Genomic DNA, 23,980 nt, shown 5'->3' with positions numbered 1-23,980 from the left:
CTAGAATCCTGAAAAGATCTCTTGGTTGGACTCACTAAAATAGGGGTAAATGTCAGACATCTGGTTGGATGTCCCATCCCCTAGAAGAAAAATTTTAAGAAAAATGGAAAAAAAAGTGAGAGAAACCTGGAGAGAACTTGAATGCCTACTAGACACTATCCTCAACAGTCTAAGGTCTCTTCATACAGAGGCTTGTCAGGACAACCTGGCATGAGGACACTTTTTTCTGCAAGTAAACTCTGACTAAATATTCAAAATTAGGTTATAGTCGGTTAACATACTTTCTAACATAGAGCTACCGGAAGCAGTGGCAAAACAAATTAGTTCCTTCACTTTTATTGTTCTTTAGTATTTCTATTGTGAAATGATTTATTGAAATAAAATAGAAAAGGACGTTATTGAAAAGTATACAAAAATTAACAAAATTATACAGATAAAAACAACAATTGGTCTTTATTCGTACTTTTAACTCTTTATGATCTGGTTGAACTAATTCATTCAGTTGTAAACAAATATAACAGCATAAATAAAGTGGGAATTGCATATATTAGTTCCGTATCTGAGTAGATACCAGATACCTGCAGATTGCAACTTTCTATTGCTTACATTCAGTATATTGCTACCTAAAATTAACAATATTTTTTTTAATCATTTGTATCAGAATTCAAGTTATAAATAGTTAATAACAAAATTTTAAAAGTTTATATTATTTAAAATTTTATAAGAAATGTTTATAAAATTATAAAAATAAGTTGTTTTTTCTTAATTTTTTATAAAATTAAGTTATTTTTTTTTTAATTATAAAAATAAGTTCTTTTTAGTTTTTTATTTGAATTTATATAATAATGTATGTTTATGAAAGTATAAAAATGAAATTATTGAAATCGAAATAAAATTTCAATCATAAAAAACATATCCAATACATAATATTCCCAAAATAGCTACTATTATTTTCTCTACCGCTCTCCCTCGACTCAGGACTGCTCCATAATAAACAAAGTATCTGACAGCATAGACACGGCACTGTCCCTCGACACTAGCGCACAAATACATGTGTTTGGTGACTTTAATGTCCACCACAAAAACTGGCTTGGATTCTCTGCTCACACAGATGCAGCGGGCAGCACAACCCATAGCTTCGCTATATCTCACTCCCTATCACAAATTGTTACGTTTCCAACCCGTTTCCCTGACCAGGAAGAACAACACGCATCACTTCTAGATCTGTTTTTGACCACAGTTCCCGATGACTGCATAGCGAAGGCCCACAGCCCACTCGGGAACGCTGATCATGCAGTGATAATGGTTGAAATCGCCCTAAACTCTAGACCCAAAACTGAAGAGCCAGTGCTCAAAACAACGAGATATTATAATAAGGCTGACTGGGAAGCCATCAGGGAACTAATTAGAGATGCTCCATGGAAAAATATTTTCTCTCTCCCTGCTGAACAGTGTGCAAACGAGACCACTGACTGGTTCAAAACTGCAATCGAAGCGCATGTTCCCATGCGGAAATTTTATAGTAAGCCCCACTCTCCCCAATGGTTTACGTCGACTTGTGCAACTGCCATTACTCAAAAGCAGCATGCATACCGTAGGTTTAACCGACATAAGTCCAGTTCAAACAGACTGAAGTATATAGAAGCTAGAAATAACGTTAAGAAAGAAATAGCGACAGCTAAGAGAGAATTTACGGAAACCACTAAAAAGCGCATCGAAGCACAAAAACTAGGAACTCGAGACTTCTGGAAAATCTACAACAGTGTAGTAAATAATGGGCAATCGACAATTCCCCCACTAACCAACAATCACGAGGTTGTCTCCTCAGCAACCGACAAGGCTAACATGCTTGCCAGTCGGTTTGCCTCAAACTCCACACTGGACCCTTCCAACCACCCCCTACCTGACTTTCCTATGCGGACAGACGCCACACTAGACGATCTGAAAACCACCCCTGCTCAGGTGCATGCTATCATAAAAAACCTTGACACCTCAAAAGCATGTGGACCCGATCTTATCCCAGCTGTGCTATTAAAAAAGTGCTCAGCCGAAGTAGCTCCAGTTCTCTCCAAACTCTACAACAAATGTCTTAATGAAGCTTGCTTTCCGGGCTGTTGGAAAACTGCTTCTGTTGTACCAGTATTCAAGAATTCTGGTGAAAGGACAGACCCATCAAATTATCGCCCCATTAGCCTCCTTCCACTTTTTGCCAAAATATTTGAGACCATAATTAACCACGCTCTAATCCATCATCTTACAGATGCTAAACTACTGACTGACAAACAATATGGATTTAGACAAGCCCGTTCCACAGCAGACATCCTCACCGTGATCTCTGAACGTATATACCAATCACTGGACAAAGCGGGGGAAGGCAGAGCGGTAGCTCTAGATATATCTAAGGCTTTTGACAGGGTATGGCATGAGGGTCTCCTCAGTAAAATCAGATCATACGGTATCACTGGTAGAATACTTAACATAATTAAATCCTTCTTAGATAAGAGAAAAATCCAGGTAGTCCTCGACGGTCGCACATCTAAACAATATGATATAAATGCGGGAGTGCCCCAGGGTTCTATCCTTGGACCTCTATTGTTCCTGATATTCATAAATGACCTCCCCGACAACATTGCCTCTGAGATGGGTATATATGCTGATGACACTACACTCTATGGCAGACACGACAGGAAGACGAATGAACACATTTCTAAAGAAATGGCAGAAACACTAGAGGAAGACCTCCAATCTGTAGTGGAATGGGGACAAAAGTGGTTGGTCGCGTTCAATGCTGCCAAGACTAAACTAGTTTCATTCAATAATTACAAGAAACCCTCTCTACCACCAATAGCAATGGCCAACGACTCTTTATCTGAGAGTCCATCTTTCAAACTCCTTGGCCTAACGTTCACAGGAAACATGAGTTGGAACAATTACATTGAAGGCATTGCCAGGGCCGCTGCAAGAAAGGTGGGCTCTCTCTACCGTGCTAGAAAACTACTAACACCCGAAAGTATCCTGTACCTCTATAAGGCCACCATTCGCCCATGTATGGAGTATTGCTGCCACATCTGGGCTGGTGCATCTGCTACTAGTCTCTCGCTCCTTGACAAGGTTCAAAAGAGAGTCGCAAATCTGATAGGCCCTGAACTGGCATCTAAGCTTCAGCCTCTGTCCCATCGACGAAATGTTGCATCCCTCTGCCTGTTCTACAAGTATTTTAGTGGTGAATGCTCTGATGAACTGCAATCACTTGTGCCCCCACGACGCGAGCACCCTCGACAAACCCGACAGGCTACTAGATCCCACCCCCACACTGTAGAGGTCCCTAGATGTAAAAGATCTTTTTACTCCAATAGTTTCTTCCCCAGAACCGCAAGACTCTGGAATTCCATTCCAGGTCCCTGCTTCCCCAACAGTACTGACGTGCAGAAGTTCAAGTGTAACGTGAACCGACACCTTGCTGCCCAAATCCCTACATAGTACCCCAGTAGTTGTTGCCCCTGATAGTAGCCCCCTACACCAAAGTGGCAATTTGCCTTGTTTGGGGTGAAAATGTAATAAAAAAAAAAAAAAAAAAAAAAAATAGTTAAGTATTGTAAAAAGTGTTTTCAATAATTCTTTAAAAAAAGTGTTTTTCTGGACCTGTTTTTTTTTTGGTGAGTAGTAGCTGTTTCAGGAAATTCTGGTTTCAAAATTGCAACATTATCAAACTGATGTCTTGTAATCATGGAACAAATAATTTTGGTAACACAGCTAGACATTTTGTCAGTCCTCAGAGTTGAATTTTCAATTTTGAAAAAAATAATCTGAAAATTGTTTGGTGCTGTCCCCCACATAATGGAGAAGTGAATAAATCAGATGCAATAAAATTTAAACAAAGTAAAAATTACAAGTTTAAATTTCCCATTTTCCTCGTTACTAGATTATGGTCATTTTTTGGAAAAGCTTAAATAATTTCAATTCAATCAAATTATAAGTACGTTAATTCATTTTAATAATTAGTAATTATAAGGTTGAGAAGAAAGTTTTGCGGAATTTTTAATTTCAAATGAGGTTTTTTTCCAATAAGTTTTTATTATAATACTTTAAATTTATATTATTTTAAAGAGCATTTTTCGCTCTATCTGATCATTTAAATTACAATCGTCTTAAAACAGTTATGTTCTTTTCAGAACATTGAATGCAAGATGGAAAAGAAAAACAAATTCACACAATTTTCTTCAATTTTAATTCAAGCTAGGCTGAAAAGCTGCTGAAACAGCTTGCGAGATCAACAAAGCATTTGGCCCAGGAACCACTACTAAACGCACAGCACAATGGTGGTTTAAGAAATTCATGGCGGCGACGAGAGTATTGAAGATGATGAGCGTAGTGGTCAGCTATCGACTGTTGACAATGATCAACTAGGAGCCTTAGTCAAAGCCAATCCACGCACAACTATTTGAGAATTTGCTTCCCCCGTAGACGTAATATATATGACGATTTCCAACCAGTTGAGAGAGATTGGAGATTGGGGGTGCCTTACGAATTGAGTGACAACCAAAAGAAACGCTGCTATGAAGTGTCATCTTCCCTTCTTTTACACAGCAAGAATGATCCGTTTCTCAACCGAATAGTGACTTGCAATGAAAAGATACCTACTGACTACCACTTTTTTAGGCATTTTTTTTTTTTTTTTATTACATTTTCACCCCAAACAAGGCAAATTGCCACTTTGGTGTAGGGGGCTACTGTCAGGGGCAACAACTACTGGGGTACTATGTAGGGATTTGGGCAGCAAGGTGTCGGTTCACGTTACACTTGAACTTCTGCACGTCAGTACTGTTGGGGAAGCAGGGACCTGGGATGGAATTCCAGAGTCTAGCGGTTCTGGGGAAGAAACTATTGGAGTAAAAAGATCTTTTACATCTAGGGATCTCTACAGTGTGGGGGTGGGATTTAGCAGCCTGTCGGGTTTGTCGAGGCTGCTCACGCCGTGGGGGCACAAGTGATTGCAGTTCGTCAGAGCATTCACTACTAAAATACTTGTAGAAAAGGCAGAGGGATGCAACATTTCGTCGATGGGACAGAGGCTGAAGCTTAGATGCCAGTTCAGGGCCTATCAGGTTTGCGACTCTCTTTTGAACCTTGTCAAGGAGCGAGAGACTAGTAGCAGATCTTGACAACCTTCTGCATGAGAAATGCTTAAAAAACCTAAGCGATATTAAAAACGCCTTCAACGACTTCAACACCAGAACACAAGATTTTTACGTTACTCGCACAAATACACTTGTTTTACATTGGCAAGTGTTGATTTTGATAAGTATTTCAATCAATAAATTTTTATTTGAGCTGAGATATGTTTATCTGAATTTAAAAGTTAATAACAGCAAGAACTTGTCAACCTGATACTTCAATAATGTAATATTTGTAAACTTATCTTATGTAGTTCCTCATTTTTACAATCATGTCTTTTCCTTATAAAATCGATACCTAATAATTATACAAATATTATAGTCACATTTTTAAAGAAGTTTAATTCATTAATTTAATTATAACTACTTTTACTTGTTTAAAGAATTAATAACTACTTCAATAATGTAACTGGGCTGTAACATACGTATGTTACAACTGTAATACATTTTATGTTTCCCACTAATGCTAAGCAAGTGCAAAAAGTTCTTGGCAATGTTACTAGTATGTTTGAGAACTATATTTCGCTGAAAGAGAAAACTGCAAAAACGTGAACGAAAATTAACTACAAGAAGTCGTTTCATCACTCAGTATTGCTGTTTTGCATACGTCTTTTTTTCATTGAAAATTGTTTCGGAGAAGACATGAAGCCACTTGGTAATTTATGAAGATTTTGGTACTTATGCATTGTATGACCATCAATTTCCCCAAAGTTGGGTTGCACTTGCTTGGCAGCTGACAGAAATAACCAGCTGAACATTCCTCAATTTTTAAAATGACACGCAAAAGAAAAAAAAAACAAAACATTAATTTAACCCTAAATCCTAATCTGCATAATTAAAATTAAATTTTTATTTCTCCTAATGTATGATAAAGTCGCCTGCTTGAATTCATATTAGCTAAAAACAGACAGACCGTTTGTTCTAAACTTTGCAATCGCCCTTTTCTGTTTATAAGTGTTTTCTGTGGGGGCAAACCTGAATAACATTGTGGAAATTGTGGATCGTACAATGCATAAACATCAAAATTACATTAAAAAAAAAAAAGAAATGTCATCAGGGAGACTTTACTTTCATTTTTTTCTTACCTTTTTTTTATTTTGTTATTTTTTTTTTTAAATTACCTAAATTTATATAGTACTAAATGTTGGCTTGCTTCATAATTTTATTATCAATAATTGGTACTTATAAGGAATGAGCACCCACAGGATTTCAGTTCTTACAGAATCATTTCTGAATATTTGATGGAGAATCCTGAATCAATCTCAGAAATTGCAAAAGCAGTTGACAATTTGAAAAACACCCGGTTTTATTTTCGGAAGTTTTAACTTTTATTTTTTTTTGACGGGATAATCTTTTCTTTTTTTTTAACCTACTTCTTTGGTTGTTTTGTGTTGTTTACTTTTTTCATTTTTTTTTTTTTTTGTGTGTGTCTTAAACTGCTTAATTATTTCCAAAACTAACTAGAGATTAACTTGAACCCTATAAAACTGAAATCCCCTGGGTACCTATTCCCTACAAGTACCTAAGAAATTTACTTGAAAATGGATGATGTCATAGAGGACGGATCATAGTTGCCAAAAGCTGCTGACGTGTATCTTTATTTAAAAACAGCAGCACCATTCCTAACTAATTGCGCTGCTGCCGCCATATCAGCCAATATATATATATATATATATATATATATTGCAGATATAAACAAAGATGCAGTCTACGTGTTAATAAAGCTACCACTAATTTTATCATGGACAAGTTGATTTTTTAAACTGTCTACAAAATATTGAATGTAAATAGCTCCCAAAGCATTCAATAAGAGCTTGCTAAGCCAGAAACAACCTTCTATTCCAAATTATTTTTAAATTTTAAAGGACTCGCCCCTTTCTTTCTTGCAACTATTAACAAAGGATTAAAATGACAGACTGGTTTACGAAGGAAATCCAAATGCATTATGGTGGACTTAATGGGATTTTTATAAGTTCTTTTTGTACTTTACGGAATGTTATATTTTCAATAAATGATTAATGGCAAATAGAATTATGTGAAAGTCACGCAAAGGCGAGAAACAAAAATTTGAGTAAAATTTTGAAACCTAGAAAAACGTCAGGTGCTTGTTAAGACAGAGTTAACAGATCGATTTTTTAAATGTGATTCTAAGCAAAAACAGCAGTACTTAATTGTCGTGTCAAAAATAGTAATATATCCAAAAATTACGAAAATACATTGAGTAGAACAACTGCTATTGTGTTTTTAGTTAAAAAAAAAATTTAAAAAGTCTATTATCGCTATCGGCTAAAACAAAACAAATCAGCCATTACAGTAACGAAAAGGGAGATAAGTGTATCCCCTGTATTTGCAATCGGTAAAAGTGAGTTGGTTGACCGCCTTTAAGTTGGGTATTTGTTATTGAACGTATTCTGCTTTTGGGCTAATTATTTAGAAACCTACTAATGGAGGAGAGTGGTGCCCGGCTTTGACCGGGCGTAAAATACGCTTAAATATATTTTAATTTTTCCAGGTTTTATATATATTATTATAGAGTCATGATTTTAAAAAAAAAAGTGCCATCATCTAGAATCGAAACAAACTGTAGCATTCAAAAGTTGTGACATTATCATTGTACCACCGTGACATGCATATGAACTGATTAAAAATTAAAACTAAGATGTATGTACAAAATGTATGACAAATTTTTCATTTTTGACCCCTTAAAAACTATTTTAACCAGCTAAATACCCCTAAAAGAATGGCCCGTAAAAAATGCAATCATTTCAGGTTCCTAGCGCCGCTCTGCGACTTTTAGTTTCGGAGGAGATAGAGTTTGAAAATATGGAGACAGACATATAGCCTTTTATATATTAGATTATTATTTAACATGGGGGAAGGAGAAGGTGTTTGTAATTATTCTGTACTTTAACCTAACAATTTAATCCTAAATTCTTAAAGATAAATCAGTAAATTTTCAGATTAGGTCCACCTCCATAATTTTCTTTCAAATGACGACTTTTATAGGTTTTCGACTATGCTGAATACGAAAATCGCATTGTAATTTTGCAGAAATAAGCAGTTATCAAGCTATAAAAAGTTGTATTATGCATTGTATTCTTTGGCAGCCATCTTTTTTACACGCGTGCCATAAACAAATCTACTCATCTATGACTGACACTGCACGTGCGTAAAAAAGATGGCCGCCAAAAAATGCAATGCATAATACAACTTTTTAGATCTCAATAACTAATTATTTCTGCAAAATTTCAATGCGATTTTCGTATTCAGCATAGTCGAAAACCTGTAAAAAGTGTAATTTAAAAGAAAATTGTGTAGGTGGACCTAATCTAAAAAAATACCTAATAAATCATTTTAGTATGTGTTTTTGGTTTTGTGTGTTGAATGAAACTTTTTTTCATTACAATAATAATAAACCAATTTAAATCTTCCGGCATGCGTTTAAGGGTTACGAAATTATGAATAAATCGTTTAGTTACTAAGCCAAAGAATACAATGCATAATACAACTTTTTATATCTCGATAAATAAAGTAAATAAATAAATAAAAATATGTAAATAAAAAATGTTACATGCGCATGCGTTAGCCTTGACTGGGGGGAGGGGCTAAGGAAGCCACCATTAAATAATTCTGCTGGTCACCATGGAACTCAACGCCCAAGGAGTAACTATTACTATTTTCGACATCGCAATAAGGGGTTTATATTACTATACACAGATTCGAAAAGGTTGTAAAAAAATAAATAAAAATATATAAAATATATGTTATCAAAGGCAAGATAAGTTACTTTTAAACTTAACTGGATATTTTTTTAGCGTTTTTATTTAATGTAACATGTTTATTCAGCTCAAAAAACAATGTTTACCGATGTACTGGGAAATTTAAAATGGCGCCCGATTCTCTTGAACACGATAAATCTGGGAAAATGAGTTAAAAATATAAAAAAATCTATACAAAATACTGTTAGAAACTCGCTCAATATTTTACTGTGACATAGACTGACATATTCGGTGGGTTTCTAAAAGTATTTTGTATAGTTTCTTATTTTTAACTCATTTTCCCAGACTTATCGTGTTCAAGAGAGAGTCGGACGCCATTTTAAATTTTCCAATACATCGGTAAACACTATGTTTTTCAAGCTGAATAAACATGTTACATTATGTAAAAACACGAAAAAATATCCAGTTAAGTTGAAAAGTAACTTACCTTGCCTTTGATAACATATATTTGGGTGCAAGTCTATAAATGGTCCACAAGTAATCTTTTTTACTATAAAAATCTGAAAAAAATCTTTATAATGTACATACTTGTCACTGCATGAAAATGTCATATTCCAAAAATCGCGTAAATCAATCAAGTAGTTTTTTTTTATTTAAGAAAATCAAATATTATGAGACATTTTATCAAAGAAAAACTTCACACCATCTTGTTTTTGAATGATACACTGCGAGCGACACCTATTGAGAATGTTTGGAATATAAGATCAGCAAGGGAAGGGGCAGACAATCGACTTTCCACACTATAGAAAAAAACTTGGAAAATTAAGACATTTATAAGTTTTGAGGATGTTAAAAACGAAAATAACGTTTAAAATTCCAGTAAACGAGTAGTTTCCAAGATATGAAGAAATGTTAGTTTAAAGAAAGTGGGGGATCACTTTTCTATAATAATTTAACGTATAATGATCACCCACTTTATGGCCACCACTAGTGTAAAACTTTAATTTACGCCGCTGAAATACACATTTGCCGAATTTTTGTTGGAGTAGCGTCAACGTGTGGATGCTCAATTTACATAAAATTCTTCATATCTTGGAAACTACTCGTTTGCTGGAATTTTAGACGTTATTTTCCTCAAAAACTTATGTCTTAATTTTCCAAGTTTTTTTTCTATAGCGTGAACAGTCGATTATCTGCCCCTTGCTGATCTTATATTCCAAACATTCTCAATAGGTGTCGCTAGCAGTGTATCATTCAAAACAAGATGGCGTGAAGCTTTTCTTCGATAAAATGTCTCATAATATTTGATTTCCTTAAATAAAAATTTTTTAAAAAACTACTTGATCGATTTACGTAATTTTTGGAATATGACATTTTCATGCAGTGACAAGGGTAAAACTATACAAACACCATGACAGCGAATTAACCCTACCCCTAACCCTAAACCTAAACCTAACCCTAAACCTAATCCTAACCCTAACGCTGTCACGGTGTTTGTATAATAATACCGTGACAAGTACGTACATTATAAAGATTTTTTTCAGATTTTTATAGTAAAAAAGATTATTTGTGGACCATTTATAGACTTGCACCTATATTTGTTATATATTTGTTTTTTGTTTTTTTACTTTATCGAATCTATGTGTACAGTCTGTACACTGTACAGTAATACAAACCCATTTTACCATCCACAGAGATTTGAAAAAGTGGTTACAATTTAAATATATAACAAATAAATATTATATTGTAACCATATTAGGCATTTCTTTAACTCTTTCTATGGCAAATAAATACAAATAAAACATTAAACTAATATTAGCCACATGAAGGCAATTTTTTCCTATGAAAATATTTAGAGAAAAAAAAATGGAGATCGCGAACCTCTAAAATGGGTTTACAACAACCATGTTCATTGTTCAATTTCTACTTTACAGGAATTTTTACTTATAATAATGACAATAAAAGACGTGCTTGTAAGGAATGGGTACGCACGCAGAAGTACGAGTCTGTTGTGAGCATTGACGGACAATCCAGAAGCAGTTTCGGAAATGGCCGAAGTAATTCACGATTTCAAAGCCACCTTTTTTTTTTTTTAGAGGAAGTTGAAAATGTTTTTAAGGTATTTTTTACGACCTGCCCCAGCGTAGTATAAACACCCCCAACCACCCCATGTTAAGAACGGCTTTCGGAATAACCCCCCCACACACACACACACACATTGTTAAAAACGGCTTTCGAGGTGGGGGGGGGGGTATTCCGAAAGCTGTTCTTAACGTGGGGAGGTTGGGGTGTTTATAACACGCTGGGGCCAGTCGTAAAAATTTACCGATTTTAATCTTCGCATGCTTAGTGTTATGTGCCCCCCCCCCAACTTTTAAATCGTAATCTACTTCCGGGATCGACTTAGCATTTTCCGACAACGCTCGAAACGTGACTCCATACGAATTTAAATCCTCTGGGTACTTCTCCCCCACTCCAACCGCAAAAAAAAAAAAAAAAATAAGCGAAAAAGAAAAAAAATGTAAATTTATAGTCTTCATAGAATTTCAATAAACATTGGAAACAAAAACTCACGAATCACAAGACGTTTTTTTTTTTTTGTTTGTTTGTTTTTTGTTTTGTTTTTTTGTTTGTTTGTTTTTTGTTTTTTTTTGTTTTTTTTGTATTGGAGTTAAACAAAAACATTCAACTTTTTTCTTTTTTTTTTAGCTTGGAAGAAAAAAAAAATTACCGGATAAGAATGAAAACAAGATATTTGTATATAATAGGCAATAAATGTCTCATTTATTTTCGAATAAAGCCGTGCATTAAAGTAGGGTTTGGTAATTGTACACAAGAAAAGGTTTCAAGACTTAAAGCTAAATAGATTTATTCATATTCATTTGTTCAACGATAGCGTGGCTAAAACAAAATGACGACTGCAACCTAATACTATTTGTTTCTATTTTTTTGGTTTATTAATAACGCGTCAATTACATGCTCCAAATTCCCATAAGTTCCCTAATTAAACTGGAAAATTCAGAAAATAACCTTTCGGTAAAATAAACTATTCACATCCCCCAAAATCGCTAGATTTCAAATAAATAAAATAACTAAGAAAAATAAGAGAACTTAACTTACATTTGCTTTCTGCCAATGGAGTGCCGTAAACTGATCTGCTATGAGTTACGACGTTCCAGTAACGCGACGCAGGCAAATGTAACATAAAGGCTGATTAATAGTTCTGTTCTCATAAAATTTGTAGAATACATTAAAAATAGTAAAAGCTTTTCGAAAAATATTTTTAATATTTATTTTATCGAATAAGTATTTTTGCGACTGTGATAAATGCGTGAGCCGGTTTGCGTTAGATACACGCCATCTGGCGACAGCAGTGTTGAAATAGGGAAAGAATGACATAAAAATTCTATTTTAAGATTCGTCCAAAGTTTTTATTGCCAGATGAACAAGGAAATAAAATCATGAACCATACAGAAATAATAGAGGAGCTGGAGGTTTTTTTTAAACAAATAATTTAACCGTTATTATTAATACTAAAAGCAAATACGTTTTTACAATTTTAATATAAAAAAAGCTTCTTTTTTCTTTCTTTTCTTTTTTTTTTTTTTTTTACAATGGAGTCACGACTTATCAAGGCTCGGGGGGCACTCGAGGATAAGGGCTAATGAGTTCCCAATAGCCAGTGAGAAAACGTTGTGGTAATCGCTAGTAGTTGGAATTAGGTAAATTGGATTACTTAAGGGGATGGCTCATCTAGAACTTGTTCACGTTAGACTTGAAGACAGCCATATTGTAGTCAGCTGGAAAGCAAGAAAACGGGACAGATGTCCACAGGCGTCCAATTCTAGAAAGAAGCTTTAATCGTGGAATGTACGTAGGCACAGATGAAGATGAAGTGGTTTCAGCTAGACAAATGTTTTTTGTGAAAGTCAGACCAGGGGGAGAACCATAGATTGAAGCTCAGACAAGCAAAGCACTCACCACAAAAAAAAAAACAAAAAAAAAAACGATAAAGTAGAGACAGGCTCGCAACTTCCCTTCTGTGAGAAAGAGGTTGCAGGGAAAAGAAAAAGACATCCCCCGCTAGGCTACGAAGTCTATTTTGAACTCTGTTAAGTTTCTAGCAGCTCCTACCCAGATGCGGCAACGGTATTCGATCCTTGGACGTGTTTGGCTCTTATACAGGTAGAGAATTGCATCAGCAATGAGATATCTACTGGAGCGGTAGAATGATCACATCATTTTTCCAGCAGCTATGGCAACAGATTTGATGCACGTGTTCCATCTCAGATCAGGAGTAAAGGTCAGACTTAGAAGCTTGTCAAAACATGGAGCCTCCCCAAGCCATTCATTTCAATTGATGCCAGATGGGGATCAGAGCGTTGATGATGGAAAGATAGAAGCTTGATTTTAGATGCATTAAAATTAACCAGCCACCTCTTTCCCCATTGTACCATGTGATCAAGATCAGAGCAGAGAGAATCAGAGAGAACTTGGTTGTTTACGGCCTTTGATGTGTTGCCATAGATGGTAGTGTCATCAGCAAAAATGTCGACGAATGATCTTGATTGAAAGATGTGATTTGGGAGATCATTGATGTAGATCAGGAAGAGAGTAGGACCCAGGATGGACCCCTGAAGGACTCCAGCATTAATACTGTGAACTTCTGATTTCTTGCCATCAACCACTACTCTTATGAACTTATTTGAAATGATTTAATAATTGAGAAGACATTTCCAGCTATACTGTAGCTGGAGATTTTGTGAAGTAGACCTTTATGCCATACCCAATCAAAGGCCTTTGATATATCAAAGACAATTGCCCTAGGAAGGAAGCCTTCGTTGAGAGATTCGCTAATCCTATGAGATATTACTGTCAGCACATCTGCTGTAGATCTGGCAGAACGGAAACCATATTGCGTGTCACTGAGAAGGTTATTTTTGCTGAGGTGATTGACTACTTCTCTATTTAACACAGATTCCAGCAACTTACTTATGGCACACAGGAGACTGATTGGTCTGTATTGAGAAAGAGAGATGACCGATCACCTGAATTTTTAAATACAGGACATACTGATGAGGTTTTCCAGGGTGTTAGGAAGCAATTCTTCTTAAGACAATGCTTGAACAGATTTGTAAGTATAGGAGCTAGTTCTGGTTGAAGCTTTTTGGGCTCTATAATTGGAATGCTATTAGGGCCAGTTGCTTTACTGAAATCAAGGTTTTTGATTAGCTGGGCAACATCATGCACAGATATTTGTATGTCGCATAGCATGTTTTCTAAAGTAAATTTTAGAATTATCTTTTTTAGAGAAATATGCAACTGTAACTATTCCATTTATTTAGTTCTACCAGTCTGTGTATTTTAGATCTTTATCATTTGTGATGTCATCCTGAAATGGTATCAAAATAGTGTATACTTATCAAGAATACTTCTTATAAAGAAGATTGACTTGGCCTGATCCTAATCTCAGAACCATCCTACAACCACCTTCACATCTACTAGTAGACCAATCGCACAATGCTTGTGGTACAATGCCCTATTGCGAACTGAGAATATAAAACGGCCAACTTAGATGTCATTGTGGTTGCAGCACTCCTGATGACACACGGGACCATTCACAGCGCAGCTACCCCCACCGAGAATAGAGAAAGTGAAGCAACCTACTGTATCCCTAGCTGGTTCAAGTGAAGACTTGTACTACTGCATCACTAAATGAAAAGACTATGTTGCTGCAACCAAAATCACAGGAAAGGACCTCATCAGGCAACTGCTCAAATGCTGTGATTAATCACTATGCAAGGACCTGATTTGCTCTGCAGGTTGCTCATTAAGTGACAAACCAGAAGCAGATATGCTGAAAGCAATACAAGTCCTCATGGTCAGAGAAGAGAACAACACGGTGTCACGTGTTAATCTACACAACATCCACCAGGATCATGATGAAACAATCTGCCTTTTTGGTGCTCATCTCTGGAGACAAGCTGAAGTGTGCAAATTTGTCATCAAGTGTTCGAATTGTGGCAAGGAGGTGAACTACACAGAAACCATCCTTTGAGATCTACAAATTCATGGCCTTAAGTACACAGAAATTCAGCTGGACCTTCTTTGTGACAAAAACCAAGACATGACGCTTGAGCAGGTTTTTCAATTCGTTGTAGCCAAAGAAGCTGGAAAATGCTCAGCATCCCAACTTCATGATTTTCACAATGCTGCAGCTGCTGCCAGCACTTATCGGCAACAGAAAAGTGCAGCTATTTGTAACACTAATATCACAGACAGCTCCGAAAACATGCCATTACTGTGGAAAAAATGGACATGGCAAAAAGTCTTTTGCAAGTGTTTGAAAAAAGAATGTTCTGCCTACGATCATGTATACAAAGGATGTGATTTTGAAAATCACTATGAAAGTGACAACAAAAATAGAAAGAAATGGCAACCAAAAGCATCGCCAAAATCATGCACTGAACGTTTTCGACGCCCTGTGTGTGGCATCCAGCTATATTGGATACTGCAATACACACAGACTGACCCTGGACCACCATCCCTACAATCAGCTGTCCAATGTATTGGCCAAACAAACCTCAGGATCATGACCATTTATCAACATCATTTATCAAAAGTCACCCGTGAGGACTATGAATAACTCGGCTTTGGCCCAACCCTCATATCTCAGCCTAAAACGGCTGTTATTGCTGCCATGGCTGACTGGTTGCCAAAGTTGTCTAGCCAGCATATATGATGTTGAGAGCTGATGCATCTGTCTTCTGACTTAGGATAACCCCGACTGTTGCGGCCACTCAAAGCAACTGCAATCACTGCAACAGGATGGCGTGCTCCCAACCCAGCTCACCACCAACACAACCTGTCTTTCGAGCCTACCCCTTTCAGTGTGTATGTGCTGACTTCTTCCATTACAATGGTATCAACTACTTTATTATTGTTGACAGCCACCCCAATTAGTCCATATTGAAAGGACCTCTGGTGGGGCATCTGATCTAATAGACTCTCTCTGGCAAGCATTCGTCACATTAGGTATACTGAACGAGCTGTCTTCTGATGGAGTTCACTGCATCAGCCTCCAGGAAAGATTTCCAGCTACGGTATAACTGGAAATGTTTTCTCAATTATTAAATCATTTCTCTCTGATAGGCTCATAAGAGTAGTGATTGATGGGCAGAAATCAGAGGCCCTCAGTATTAATGCTGGAGTCCCTCAGGGGTCCATTCTGGGCCCAACTCTCTTCCTGATCTACATTAATGATCTCCCAAAACACATACTTAAATCATTCATTGACATCTATGCTGATGACACGACCATTTATGCCAACACATCAAAGGCTGTAAATGACAAAGTTCTCTCTGATTCTCTCTCCTCTGATTTCGGCGCGTGGTACAGTGGGAGAAGAAGTGGCTGGTCACTTTTAATGCATCTAAAATCAAGCTCCTATCTTTCCATCATCAACGCTCTGATCCCCATCTGGCATCAATTGAAATGGATAGCTTTCGTCTAGGGGAAGCTTCATGTTTTGATAAACTTCTGGGCTTCCTTTACTCCTGACCTTAAATGGAACATGTACATCAAGTCAGTTGCCAAGGTCACTGGAAAAATGGTAGGATCCTTCTACCGCTCCAGAAAATATCTCACTGCTGATGCAATTCTCTATCTATATAAAAGCCAAGTATGCCCAATGATGGAGTACTGCTGCCACATCTGGAGCTGCTTAAAACAGCCTATCCTGCCTTGACAGAGTACAAAATAGGCTTCATGGCTTAGTGGGAGATGCCCTTTTCTCTTCCATGAAACCTCTTTTCCACAGGAGAGATGTGAGCATGTCTTTGTTTTATCGTTACTTCCATGGCAAGTGCTCGTCTGAGCTCCAATCTCTGGTCCCCCCTCGCCAATCTTTCATGAAAAACACCCGTCTAGTTGAAACCATTGCCAAAAATTTTCCTCAACCTTTACCTGTGCCAAAACCAAAACGTAGATTCCATGAACAAAGCTTCTTTTTTAGAAGTGCACGCCTGTGGAACTCTCTTCCGTTTACCTGTTTCCCACCTGACTACAACCTGGATGTCTTCAAGTCCAACATAAACAAATTCCTGATAAACCGCCCTTTAAGTAAGACACTTTATCAAATCTCCAATACTAACGTACTGTACACGCAATAACCCTTGACTTCTGGGCCTTGATAAGTGGTGACCACCTTGTAAAAAAAAAAAAAAGGCAGTTCCTATAAAACTGGGGTGTACATCATTGCCTATCATCCGTTCCTTTCCCACACAGCAATTGCAGGACAAAAATTGGCATCAAAACCATCAAACGACTGCTCACTGATAATACTTGCTCAGATGGAGAACTCAACACTGATGTATTCCAGCGTGCAATATAGCAATAGAGGTACACTCCGGACAAGGACACCAAACTACTATATCCTGCAATGTGCATCTCTTGGTAGACCTATAAAGAACTTCATACCCATTCTACCTGGCTGTTACAGACCACATGACAGGAGTGACACATTGTTGCAACAGAAAGAAGCCCTGAGAAACAGACATATGAAGTCTGTCAAGCAACTTGCTGAACACACAAAATATCTACCAGCTTTGGTTGTAGGGAATTTGGTCAGAATCCAAAACCAAACTGGCCTCCAACCACTCAAATGGGATAAAACTGGTCAGGTGATCAAAGTGCACCCGTTGGATCAGTATGTTGTATGCGTTGATGGGTCAGGTAAGGTGACCTCTGAAACAGAAAATTTCTCTGGAAGAACGTCCCTGTCTATGCTCCTCTAGATCGACAGCAACCTGATGCTCTGGCGAAAATCATCAACCCAAGCCACACCCACGTCAGGTCACTGCACTCGTACTACAACAACCAAACAACCAAATGATATCATGCTACCTCATGATAAACAGCACGCTCCTGCTGTCACTACGCCAACACTAGTGCATGACATGCATTATGAGAGAGGCAAATCAAATCTAGAGAAGTCAGTGCTTGCACCTAGCAGTGACGTCAACGACCAGCCAACGACCTCCTCATCACTACAATAAGCATCACATCAGTCGTCACCACCTATGATCCCATCAACTCTGACAACCTTCAACCAACAACAGCCAGAGGCGTCTGTGCCTGCCAGCAAAATTGCGGCACCAAGGCACTCGAATCAAAAGAAAATGAAGTTGAAATGTTATGTAATGGATGGCTGGAACCATCCGATACATAACTGAAAAGAAAAAACTTCTTTAATAAAAGATTTAAAAGAGTGGGCATTGAATAATCGATTGTCCACCAGTCGGAACAAGAAAGTGCTTACGTCATAAACAGAGAAATCGGACGACGATATTTTTGTTTACAAAACAAGGAAACGTGACATTCCTCGTAACTCTGGAATGTATAGAATTTAGCATGAGTGATAAATTCACGTGTCGGTCAGCTGAAGAGAAATCAGACGATGGTTCGAGGTCATGAGGCAGCGAAAAGTTGTCAAAACGTGACCAAGAAACACGCGCACCGGTATCGAGCAATATGATTGACAGATCACGTGGATGGGAAAAATCATGCTAATATAAGAGGTGATTTTTTTGGAGTTTAAGCAGAAGAAGAAGAAGGAGGAGAGAAGAGAGAAGAGAGAAGAAGAAGAGGAAAGAGACACCGATAGGAAACGTGTGACTGTTGAGAGGATAACGTTTCCACACACCCCTCTCCATCACTGAAATGAACAGTAAGCCACACTGTTAAAGTTTGAACTATTCACAATCTCTGTGTAAACAAGAAAATAATTTGAAAATAAAATATATTTTTATATAAAAAGCCAGTGTGTCTTACGTCTTGATTTGTTATGCTGAGTTACGTCTGACCTTTGTATGCATGTTAATTTCTTTTGAGTCGGGATCGCTGTTATGACAAGCAATGACAGCTACAGAGAGAAAATGCACAGTCAAGGGGGAAATAACTCTGTCGTCTTAGCCGTTACCATAACAACCAGAAAATTAAACAACTAGACGATCACTAAAAGACGGCTACTGGGTTTTTGTTGCAGCGGGGAACTTACTAATTACGACCGTTCCCAACCTAGGGGTCCTGGCGCTATATAACAGAAACAGTTGAGGCAGAATAATCCTCGAGCTAAAGGGCAGTCTACCCAGTGAAGGACCATGATGTGTTTTTGCTTCTTTCTATTTCACTATTTCTCGACCAGATAGTGTGAAATTTCTTGTGTGTTCACCTAAATACATTGACAGTCATCTACAATCAGTCCTTGCCCCATCCTTTAGAGGATGTACTAATGATTTGGGGGGGATAAAGAAATATGTACCGTAACTATACTTGTTATGTGATAGTAACTATTCCGTTTACTTAGTTCTACTAATCTGTGTATTTCAGATCTTCTGTGATGTCATCCTGAAATGGTATCAAAATATACTTATCTATTTTTTTCCAATTTTCTTATCATTTTGTTCAAGTTGAGGATGGGGCATTCTACTGAATACCAGACATTCACCCGCTATCTAATACATTCCAATCGATAGACCATTTTAAGATTCTAATCAACCCTTTAACTTCAATTGTTTCAATCTGTCTTGCACTTGGTTCACTAGGTATATCTGCCAGGTAGTTATTGAAAATCTTTTTCATGAGCCCGTTTGCTCTTATAATTACTGGAATGATGAAGATCTTCCTAAGATTCCAGTTTCTTTTTATGTCGTACATAAGACCTTGATATTTCGTTATTTTTTCTCTCTAATCACTGTTTAACCAAGCATCATTGGGGACACTGTTACTTTTTTCTCCTTGTCCAATATCGCTATCTTAGGTTAAATAGTTTGTAGCTGACTGGTGGTATATTATATATATCCTCCAGTCGTACAAAATAGGAAAATTGAATTGAATTGAGAAAGAAACGAACAACGCGTTAAATTGAAATAAACGAACTAGAATTTATTTCATGAAGAAACAAATAAAAGAAAGGGTACAGCATGTATTTAGTTTGATGTGTATCTCTCGCTGTTAGCTGGTCAGAGGGAAAGTCTATTGTTGTAGAGAGAGAGAGAGTGAGAAAGTCAATCCAGGCCATGGAGAGAGAAAGCGTGTAAGGTGTAAATGTACTGTCTGTTAGCTCTTGCCCCACACATAGTAGCAGAGGGCGTGAAGCGTGCCCCCGAAGGGAGCGGTAGGTCCGTCAACCGCTCAGGTCGGGAGCCGAATCGAAAAGAAGGAAAAAGCTTAGGTCTCTTGCTTTTTTAGTGGTTTCCAGTGTCTTTCACACATGTGCGGATTTCCTTTAAAGAGAAGTGACGTTGCCCATGTGCGCATATGTGTGCGCATACGTGTGCGTATATGTGTGGTGCGTACATGTGTGTACTTTAGCGTGTGTGTGTGTATGCACATGAATGTGAGTGTATGTACGTGAACATAAATATATGTACATGTGTGTACGTGCGCGTATCTTTGTGTGCGCGTATGTGTATGACAAGAAAAGTGGCTTGAAATGTGAATGCATGTGTTTGTGTGCGACTAGAAAAGGCTTACACAAGTTATATTTTCTCGGTTTGTAACTGTAGAAATTGCATAGTCATATTGGATGGTGCATGACTTCTTGCATATGGTTATGAAAAATGGATAAAAGTGCAGATTAGTTAGCACTTGAGAACTCATAAACCAAACAGCAATGCATAATTTATACAAAACGCAATAGAATTAAATTCTCTATTGAAACCCCCTAGTTTTAACAAATCGATTCATAAGATTTTTTTTTTATTTGTATAGACAACAACTCAAAAAAAAGTAGTCAAGGAACAAATATATAATAAATAAATGCTACCAAAGGCAAGATAAGTTATTCTTCTACCTACCTTGATAAGTTTTTTTGGGGGGAGGGGGGATAATTTATTTTAAAGCGTTTATGTAATTCGAAACACTAGTGGTGTCGAGAACTTTAGCTAGGACGACAAGATGACGAACATGAAGCTATCATCTTTAGAGTCTCAATAATTGCTTAAAACTCGAAAATACAACAAAATATTCATAGAAGTCCACCCAGTAAATGTCACTATGACAATTATTTGGTAGATTTCTATCATTATTTCGTTTTATTTTTGAGTTTTAAGCATCTTGCTATCGTTCTAACTTAGCAAATCGGCATTATTTGTGTTTCGAATTTTAAAAAATGCTTTAAAATAAGTAAAAATACAGGATGAAATGATAAAATTGTTGCCCTAGAAAAGACAACATGAATCCATTTCCATTTGATGAAAACCGTTTCTCTTTTTTTTTGTTGCAGACTGTCTACTAGTTAGCCAGTTCTGTAAAAACCCAAGAGCGATAGGTCCTTATACCATGACTGAAAGTGACACAATGTTTAATGAGCTGGTTCAGAGATGCACCGTTGTACAATTCATTCTCTTTACCAATCCAAGTTATGACAACAGAACCATTGCCAAAACCCTCAAAATGCAAATTCGGATGGTTCAATGTTTGAGTGTACAGCTCAACAAAGTTTCCGGCCATGGTTATCATTTTTTGTGTGGTTTTAAGTGAGGGCCACATCATGCCACCTCACATCTTTGAAGTCGGATTGAAAGTCAACACCAAGGTATACCTGGATGTGCTGAAGAGTGTGGTGATATCCTAGTGCAGTCAGGTGGTCGCTGGCAGACCCTGGGTGTGGCAGCAGGACTCGACACCAGCTCAGAAGTCCAAAGAAACCCAGGCTTAGTTTCAGAAGGAGTGCTATGACTTTGTATCCTTCTCTTACTGGCCCCCTCCCACCCCGACCTGAATCCACTGGACTACTTCATTTGGTCATATGTCAAGAACATCACCAACACCAAAGCCAGCCTAATCGCCGCCATCTGCCAAGTATTCTCCAAGCTCCCACTGGCGCTTGTGGAAAAAGCATGCTCCCAGTTTTGGACCCATATCAAGGCGGTAATTGAGGCTGAAGCCGGCTACATTGAATAGATGTCAGCTTTACTACATAATCAAGTTATCTGTATTGATGTTTTCTATAAAAGTTTTAAAATAAAGCTGTAGTGTTGTTTTCTGTTGGACGACAAATTTATCGTTCTATCCTGTACAAAAAATTTTATCCAGGTAGGTAGAAGAGTAACTATCTTGCCTTTGGTAACATTTATTTTATATTTACTTTTTGACCACTTTTTCCGTTTGTTGTCTGCTTTTTTAAACGATTATTACAATTTTTTAAATGGTTAAAATACAGAATAGTTGATATTCGAGAACTTGTATCCCTATGCCCTCCCAAAACAGCAACTCAATTTATATAAAACGCATTGAATGAAATTATCTACCGCATCCAGATAGTTTTAACGTATGGAGACAGTTTGTAAAAATTGTTTTAAAAAGTAATAAACGTTACTAATCATTTCCATGATACTGCTTTGTGGAACAGCCTACTAGAGGTAGTAATGATGACTGTCATATCCAGCTTTGAAGTTGCTTGGAACAAAACATTCAAATGGTATTCTAACAGAGCACGTATGAGCACATGGAAAAATATTAGCAGGAGCTATAGGATAACTGGCTTGTGAAAATATTAGCAGCAGTAGCCATAAAAGCATATATGCAAATTAGAAAGTGTGTGTGGGCTTGCACCTGTTTCCCACCTGACTACAACCTGGATGTCTTCAACTTCAACATAAACAAATTCCTGATGAACTGCCCCCTTAAGTAAAACACTTTATCAAATCTCAACACTAACGTACTGTACACGCAATAACCCTTATCCGCGAGTGGCTTCCGGGCCTTGATAAGTGGTGACCACCTTGTGAAAATGTAAACTGTTTTTGACTACTATTTAGGGGGTATGAAACCAGTGGATTCGACAATCATTTGTATAACCACCGGCTGTGCTAAACAACCAATGGAAACTTTCCAAAGTTAGTATAAAAGTTGTTGAATTCCAGATTCAATCAGTTCGCTATTAAATACGTCATGGACCGCATTTGATTCTTGGCCGCCATCTTGGTTACTGCCAATTACTGTAAAGATCTGATCTGAACTACACCGCCATCTTTGTTCAACATAATGTCACAACACTTAACAGGTTATGTGCCCAGCCATCGTCTTTTCTTTGACGGATTGGAATCTAAATTCGAATTGTGGCAGGTAAAATTTCTGGGATATCTAAGGATTCGAAAACTATACAAAGTGATACAATCTCCAATAGAGAATCCTAACGACCCTGAATTTCTCGAAAAGAATGTGACTGTTTTTGCAGAACTGATGCAATGCTTAGATGATAGAAGTCTGTCTCTGATTTTAAGAGATGCATTGGATGACGGACGGAAAGCATTGAACATATTAAGAAAACTTTATTTATCAAAAGGGAAACCGAAAATTATATCCCTATATACAGAACTAATGTCTCTGAAACGTAACAAGTGTTGAGACACTTGTAGTCTGTCTAAACTGTACGAACGAACTGACTAAACCAAGATGGCCGACTCCTATTTATATCACCACAAGCAAGGGAGGTAACCAATGTCTACATTAACATTGCTGCTGTCCTCAAGTGAATAATTTATTTCTGATTTAACAAGTCCCTTAGAAGCTCAGACGAAGCTCCTGCCTTGGTCAAACAATCAGAGACCTGATCACAACCCTTGATCCATTCTATCTGTATCTCCCCTCTACTCTTCATTTCCTTCAGCCTTGCTACATCTATTCTCAATCGTCGATCGCTTACCAGATTGTTGGAATTCAATGTCTCCACAAGTGATGCATTATCTGTCTTGCAGAGAACGTCTGGCAATTTAGATAACTGAAATACCTCTTGTATCATAACCGCAGTCAAAACACCAGCATCAGCTCCCTCACTCAGAGCAAGAGTCTCTGAGGCCAATGGGCTTTTTGTCACTCTGTCCAATTTCTTTGACGCCCAACACATGGGGGCCATTTTGTCAGTACTTCCTCCAATAAAGACAACAAAACCGCCCTGTGAAGATCCATCTTCCAGACTGGCATAAGAGGCATCAGTATAACACAAAATGTGTAAATCTGAGGGCTTTCCCAATTTTGGAAATGTTATAGAACCCTTCTTGGATTTCAATTTTGATAAGGCTT

General features: G+C 37.3%; 1 protein-coding gene across 2 annotated transcripts in view; it reads right to left on the bottom strand.

Moving 5' to 3' along the window:
* The window catches only part of LOC145296698 (small glutamine-rich tetratricopeptide repeat-containing protein beta-like), a 54,976-nt gene extending 42,829 nt beyond the window's left edge, over positions 1–12,147 (bottom strand). Inside the window, exon 1 of one of the 2 annotated variants that reach the window (XM_080142674.1) lies at positions 12,014–12,147. In XM_080142674.1, coding sequence (XP_079998800.1) covers positions 12,014–12,098 — 85 coding nt within the window. In that variant the 5' untranslated portion in view covers positions 12,099–12,147. The remainder of the gene's footprint in view (positions 1–12,013) is intronic. The other variant, XM_080142673.1, reaches the window with a different exon arrangement.
* Between the last annotated feature and the right edge of the window lie 11,833 nt (positions 12,148–23,980).

Source organism: Euprymna scolopes, chromosome 17 (genome assembly GCF_053919585.1).
Source record: "Euprymna scolopes isolate OS-2025 chromosome 17, ASM5391958v1, whole genome shotgun sequence".
Classification (NCBI taxonomy): Eukaryota; Metazoa; Mollusca; class Cephalopoda; order Sepiida; family Sepiolidae; genus Euprymna; species Euprymna scolopes.
This window is presented reverse-complemented; position numbering and strand designations above follow the sequence as displayed.